Source organism: Etheostoma cragini, unplaced genomic scaffold (assembly GCF_013103735.1).
Source record: "Etheostoma cragini isolate CJK2018 unplaced genomic scaffold, CSU_Ecrag_1.0 ScbMSFa_1708, whole genome shotgun sequence".
Classification (NCBI taxonomy): domain Eukaryota; kingdom Metazoa; phylum Chordata; class Actinopteri; order Perciformes; family Percidae; genus Etheostoma; species Etheostoma cragini.
In genome coordinates, this window is record NW_023265790.1 from 3,923 (window position 1) to 11,473 (window position 7,551).

Sequence of the window (7,551 nt, forward strand, 5' to 3'; positions counted from 1 at the left end):
TCCTGGAGGCTTTTCCTCAGGAAAGACTTATTCCGAAGCATCATTTTCTAGAACACTACCCACAGCTGATGAAGGCCTTTGGTCCACTAGTGTCTTTGTGGACCATGCGCTTCGAAGCTAAACACAGCTTTTTTAAGCGTGTGGTCAGGCATACCCAAAGTTTTTGAAATATTATGATATCTCTCGCAGTGAAGCATCAGTTAATGGTTGCATACCATCTACATGCCAGTAAGATTGTTCAACCATATCTACAGGTAACAAAACTGTCAACAGTCGATTTAAGTGTGCTGAGGGAAGACATAAAGAACGCACTGGAAGCCAAATTCCCTGGTGAGTCATGTGTCCAGATGACAAACACAGTTTGTTGTAGTGGCACAATTTACTCAACTGGAATGATCTTGGCACATGGTTCAACAGGTGGTCTTCCAGATTTTGTGGAGTTGAGTCAGATAGTTGTTGTGAATGGGAACCTTGGGTTCATTGTGAAATGTTTAAATGCATGGTATATTGAACATCTTAGAAGCTATGAGCTTGAAAACACAAGAAGTGTTAAAGTAATTGAGCCAAGAGAGTTATCTGACATCTTCCCAATGGCAGCATACATTGTTGCGGGAAAGCCTATGGTGACCCAGAAGCGCTACATTCATGTACCATAGATGGCACACCTTGTCACTCCTTGCCACTTACTTGGAATTTACCCACATATGCTGGAAGGCCTTATTGAACAGAGAGAAAGAAGCTTAAATGTACAACTCCTCTGATACGCTATAGCTTCATTTTTGACAAAACTGTGTTAATACAAACTTAAGTTGTTTGCAGTTTGTTGATAAAGAGATGTCTCAATGTAATGTGAAAGCTACATTTGTGCAGATATAATCAGAAAAATACTACCTTACTGCACGCTAATATTGCAAAGGTGATAACAATTTCAAAGCTTTTATCTTGGGGTATTATCAGTGTTCATAATCTCTAACACTTCATGTTTTAAGATGTTACTACACTCTATAACTCAAATGAAGTGATGTGGTTTCACTTACAGATGCTCCAATGTCTCAACAAGCCAAACTCCGGATCATTCTTCAGGACCACAACATTCGCAAACTGGACTTACCTCATGGAATCCCTGACACTGTGTGTGAACTTGAGTCTATTGTGAGAGAGAAGTTTGGACTTGATGGGAACTTTACTCTGCATTATAAGGATGATGATTTTGGAGAGGAATATTTTTCTCTTACTTCAACTAGTGACATTAAAGACAAGGACACAATTAAAGTGGTTCACATTGTTGAACCTCCCACATTTACAATGGCCTTTACTCATGTGGACAGTTCCTTTGAAAGTGCATCGGAGACCTCCATCCATAGCTCAGCAGCCTCAGGCAAAACTTCACTGACCTCCATTCATCCTTCTACCAGCAGCTCTTCTGGATCGCAGGATACACTGATTCTCTCATCACCCGAACATGTTACCCAGCGTTCACAGCGTTGGCCTACTGTATTTCCAGTACCTCGCTTTGCCTATGACACAGAGCTTGTGCTTGCCTCAGGAGATGAAGCTTTCAAGAAGGAGGGAATTCAACTCAACTTTACCACAATCCTCCCTGACATCCTTGAGAAACTGGCTGAAAGCATCTTTCTGTATGTTGCATACCCAACAAGTTCACAGTTGCTGAGGCGCTGATTCAGAAGCATCCTTGCCTTAAAGAACCTGGATCATATAATGGATGCTACGGATGGATACAAAGACTAAAATATAAAATGGGCAACTACAGATCTAAATTGAGAGGGCTTGGATGCCCGGAGCTTGATGTGAACTCTCTTAAAAAAAAGCGAGCACATTGGAAAGCACCGGCAAAAAACATCAAAAAGCCACGAAAGGCCGAGGTAAACTATTTACCCCCTCATCCACAAGGAGAAACTGAAGAAAGCTTGGAACGTGAAAGACTGGAGCTCCTTGAGGAAGTAAAGAAAAGGAACAATTGTCAGACCATCAGTGAAAAAATGGCGAAGACATTCTCCATCCGCAGGCAGGAGGTAGTGAATGAAGCACCACCAGTCACTAACCTAAAAGACCGATGGCCTGCTCTTTTTGATGCAGCTCAGGTAAATATTTTTTCATTAAATGGTTCACAGTACGTTCTATTTTAGGGTAATTTTTTTACATTACCAAATTGTGCTTTTGTCTTTTGTGTCTTATATTTATACAGATAAATGAAGAATTCAGAAGGATCACCACTATTAACCTCGAAGCAACGTTCATGGCAAAACTTGACCAGCACACAACAAAAATAATGTCCTTGGTGTCCTTAAGAGGAGGGGCTTCAAAAATGAATATTCAGCGCATAAGAAACATGCTGCTAGAGGTAAGTAATATAGTAAATTTGTAAATGTTTTTGTAGGTGGTATTGGGTTAAGTAATCTTGATTTAAACATGATCTTTTGTTATGGGTGATGTTGTGTTGGTTCACTTTCACTGGAGAGTGTTTTTTAGGAATTAAAAAAACAAAAGATTTAACAGGTGGCCAGAAACACAAATTGACATGAAAACTATCAGTGCTCCTTGTCGGATGGATGTATTGAAAAGCAGCTGGTTGCAATCCAAACACTAATAAGGGAATAATATATATGCTCGGAAGTTGCTAGGAAAAAAATATCAATTAAAACCAGAACTATATGAGTAGTGAAAGGGAACAAGACAGGCAAAGTAAATGTAATAACAAAGTTGAATTCAAAAGCCTTAACAGTTTCATCATTGGTCATCATTTAACACTTGCCCCACTACAACAGAACATGAAACTGAAAAGTAAATAATTGTTAATATAATTCATAACAGATTTAATATTTATAAGGCCTTTTTTAAATTATTAATTAATTTTAATTAAAAACAATACATATTGGTGGTTGGTAATTTGTACAGTCTAAGTCTTATCAGTCTCATTCTTTGGTCTGTTTTCCTAGTGTTGTAATTATTATAAACTTTAATTCAAAGAAGAGCTGTTTAGCATATGTTTTTTATTCACAGGATGAGTCTGTGGAAAAAAGGAGAGAGGTTGCTATCCGTGGCTTAATGGTGTATCGCAGAGAAAAGGAGGAGGATCTTTTCAAAGAGCAGTTGGTAGGTAAATCAGACACTTAAGTTCACATACACACTGTATTTTGTGATACTCTTGATTTTAAATTTAAGGAGTAAAACCCTGACATTGATTCTGACCTACTTATGCTAGGATGGTGGAGATATTGTCAATGAAGTGATGAAGATTGTCATATCCAGAGGTGCCACCTTGTCTGATCCAACCAGCGCCAGTATCTTCATTGAGGGAACAGAAGTCCTGCGAGACCTGGACGTACCCAGAGCATGTGCCTTTCTAATGGGGCTGATATACGGACTCAACCTCAGCTACCCAAAAGAACTGAAAAATACTTTTGAGGTATTTCAAAAAATATTCCTTGAGCTGGATGGGTTGAAAGCCAGTCCGAAGGTTATGTCTTTAAAAAGTAAACTGCTGTGCTAAAAATGTGAGGAATTAGACTGTCCTCCAATTCAACAACAGGTTATGATGCACCGTAATGTTTAAGTTTTGTTGTGCAAGAAACATTACCTGTACAGTTGGCACTTCATTAGGTACACCTACTTACAATGATTAGTGTACTTGCCAGTTTTATTTTAAGCGTTAATATGTATCAGAGTATTTACAAAGTCCTTTGGAAAACATGCCTATATATTCGCCATGTAGCCGTTTGTACATCTACATGTTTTTTTTGTTATGTATTCCTATTCTTTAACATGCAGAGTGATGAAGCACTGGATTCAGGGGATTTGGCCTCCAAAATTTACGTAAATTAATTTTAAGGGCAACTTACTTGTAAAAGCCTGCAAGTATTTGACTTACAAGCTCCCAAATACACTTTTAATTTTCATTAAAGGGAAGATTCATTCTTTTTAAACCTGTGTGGGTGTGGAATGTCATCAATTGGCCCAGTATTGACAGAGAGCGCATCAGTTGGCAGCTGCAAAATGAGCTAAAACATATTTATTAGGAGACTTGTTTTTACACAGCCAAAAATTAGTGTAGGGATTTCTTTCCATACTTTTGTCAGGACTTACAGTAAACACCTGAGCCAGGGGGGAAAAAAAGAGTACTATTTGTGAACACAAACAATTTGACGCATCACATTTGCCTCTTAGAACTAAAATTCAGGTTATTTTGTAGCCACCAAAGAGAATGCGCTCTCCATCAATACTGGACTAATTAATGATATTCTTCTCCCCTTCAGTCTGGGACACACACGCATGGGGAAATAGGTTGAAAAAATACTGACACGCTCTGTTAAAACTGATTTGGGTATGAATTTATTTATTTTTTGTCTAAGTAGGCATGTTAATTTTATTTGTGTTGGAAAATACTACTATAATAATATAGTTTATATGTTTACATTGTTTTTACAATAAAAGTTTTTTTAAAAGGAATTTCTATGTATATTGTATTCTTGTTAAATTAAGTTATTAACACTAAATTAAGGTAACAATTTGCATTAACAATTCTGAGTACAATGGATAAAAATAAATAAGTTAAAATAGCCTAAATTTAAGTAATTAGACAACTTAATATTACTTAAACATTTTCATGAAATGTAAGTAGATTTACTTTAATTAAGCTTGTTACTCATGTTGGTTGTACTTAAATAATTTAGTTAATCTTACTATAAAATAATAGCATTTAATCGAAAAATTAAGTTAAAATCGCCTAAATGAGGTAATTTGACAACTTAATATTACCTAAACATTTTCATGAAATTTAAGTAGATTTTATTTAACTAAGCTTGTTAGTCATGTTAATTATACTTAAATAATTTAGTTAATCTTACTATAAAATAATCACAGCATTTACTCGATAATGGCTGAGTTGGAACTACTTAAAAAAGTCCATGCAAATTGTTACCTTAATTTTTTTAAGTTATGCTACTATAATTTTTTTAGAGTGTACTCCCATACTAATGATCAAACATTTTTACTGTATAATATTGGAGATATTTGGATGCAAAGTCCAGTACTGCTGCCGTTCGATGATAAAAAATATGAAACTGGAGGAGCTCTAAAATGAACTTGCTCCATAGTTCCAGGCTCATTTTAGAGCTCCTGCAGTTTCATATTCTTTTATCGTCTAACGGCAGAAGTATGGGACTTTGCCTTCAAAAATCTCCACAAGTATACAGTAAAAATGTTTGGTTTCCAGTATGATTGTAGTACCTGATGCTTTGTACTCAACTATGTCCGTCCCTGCCTGGAAATATGGAGCTAATTCATTTTAGAGCTCCTCCAGTTTCATTTCCTTTCATTTCAGTTTTCATTTCATCATTTCCATTTTTATCGTCGAACGGCGGAAGTACTGGACTTTGCATCCAAATATCTCCAATATTATACAGTAAAAATGTTTGATTATTAGTATGGGTATAGTAAGTGATGCCCTGTACTCAAATGTATCACTCACTGCCTGGAACTATGGAGAAAATTCATTTTAAAGCTCCTATAGTTTCATATTTTTTGTTGTCCAACAGCAGAAGTATGGGACTTTACTTATAAATATCTCAATAATTATACAGTAAAAATGTATGATTTTCAGTACTATTGTATTACCTGATGCCTTGTACTCAAATATATCACTCACTGCCTGAATCTATGAAGCAAATCAATTTTAGAGCTCCTCCAATTTCATATTTTTTGTCGTTTTAGCCCTTGAAATTAGGGACTTTATTGTCATAAAATGTCAAAATTTATAACATTTAATTGCTTGACTTTAAACATGGTTGTAGTCACCCCTGAAATAAATAGTTGTCTAAAAATATTAATTATTAATGATATTAACATAGAATAACTCCAACAAATTTCTTTCACAATTTATTGGAATTGTATTTGTTTTGTATAAGGGTTGGACCAGGATTACATATTTTTTACTTGTGGTGAATATAATCTATTAATCCTGTTTTACATGCACTTTGTATGAACACTTTATTTTGAAAACCGGACGTAGTCGCATGTGTATTGTTCGCTATTCAAGCTGTGCCGTTAGAAAGCCGGTAAAAGAGCGCACTACAAATTAAGTGTCGGCTGATTTGACCACGGAGGTCCGAGTGTCGGCTGGCTTGACCGCAGTCGGAAACCGGGGACGTCTGGTCACCCTCCACAAGGACTTTAGCTTGTGCTACACTAACTGCTAACGATGCCAACGATACTTGCGGGCTAACGATGCTAACAGCCGTTGGTATCATAACTTTTACAAACTGTATGGATGTAAAACGATTTTAACACACACACACACACTTATGTATATTTTCCATATGTTTACATATATACATATATGAATGTTTACCTTCAGTCCGGTTCAGTGAGTCAGCGTCCGGTAAAGATAACGGATTCTCTTCATCATCACGGAAACGGTCGTTCTCCTCGTCACCGCCGAAGGCCCGCCCCTCTGCCCTCACATCGACAGCTGATTGGACGGGAAGTTAACAGCAACCAATAGAATTAAAGTAGGTCAACAGATTTTAAAAAACTGTATTTTTACTGTAACACTGAACACATTCAAAATAATAATTTAACGCTTACAAAAAACAACAACGGAAAAACTACAAAATAATATGTAATATAGAGTATACATAATTAAATCAACCTGACATGTGTGTAGTAATAACAATAACAGAACTTTTCTTTCTTAAATATTATTTTAAATTTTAAATAATATTTACATTGTTTTAATATTTAGAATCCTGATAATGTAGAAAGTAAGTGTGTATGTGTGTATATGTGTAAATATCGTGAGTACATTTCTTATGTTATTATTGAATGAAATTATGGTTTAAGTTATGATAAATGTATATATTAACTCAATGTTCACATCACTCCAGTTTGGAGGTCTTTACACTGTTTTCCTGCCCCTCAAAGAATGTATTTCAAAATGCTACTGCATACACAGAACCACGGGGGGATATTATTAAAATGAAAAGTGGGCGTGTACAGGGAGGGATAAGAGGCTGATTCACATATGCACACTTATAGGTAATATGTGATTTATTAACAGAATATTACATACAGATGTGCATGCACACGGTTTTATAAATCGGATTTATTTTTGGCTTTTGGGTGTACGTACACTTTCCGTAAGGATCCTAACTGCAGTTTTATAAATGAGACCCCAGATTACATGGAGTCTGGTGGAGATATGCTGCTCTAAACACGTTAAAAGTAGTGATTATTGACATGGAGTCTGGTGGGTTTGGTGATGGTGATGTGGGGGCTGTTTCATGTTAAACTAAAAGGATCTTACTCTCCAACTAAAAGCTCTATCTCTGTAGGGATCCATCCCATAATGTTGTCAGACACTTAGAATAATAATCTGAGTCTTTCAGCACTTTTAGTGGATGGGAGTGTTCTATTATCAAGGAGTTTAAACACAAGAAGGATAAATCCACCAAATCTAGTCACAAATAATCAGCACGAGGCCTCGTTTAATTTCTTTTATTTTGTATTTAATTGTTCCACATTGCAAAACATTTA

At 35.9% G+C, this 7,551-nt stretch overlaps 1 protein-coding gene across 1 annotated transcript; it reads left to right on the plus strand.

The window, feature by feature from the left end:
- Positions 1-2,000: 2,000 nt before the first annotated feature.
- LOC117940105 lies at positions 2,001-3,564 on the plus strand. Its single transcript, XM_034865488.1, has 4 exons — positions 2,001-2,102; positions 2,207-2,362; positions 3,022-3,114; positions 3,224-3,564. Exons 1-4 carry the CDS (start codon positions 2,001-2,003, stop codon positions 3,509-3,511), a joined length of 639 nt encoding a protein of 212 aa, XP_034721379.1. The 3' UTR covers positions 3,512-3,564.
- The last annotated feature ends 3,987 nt before the right edge of the window (positions 3,565-7,551 follow it).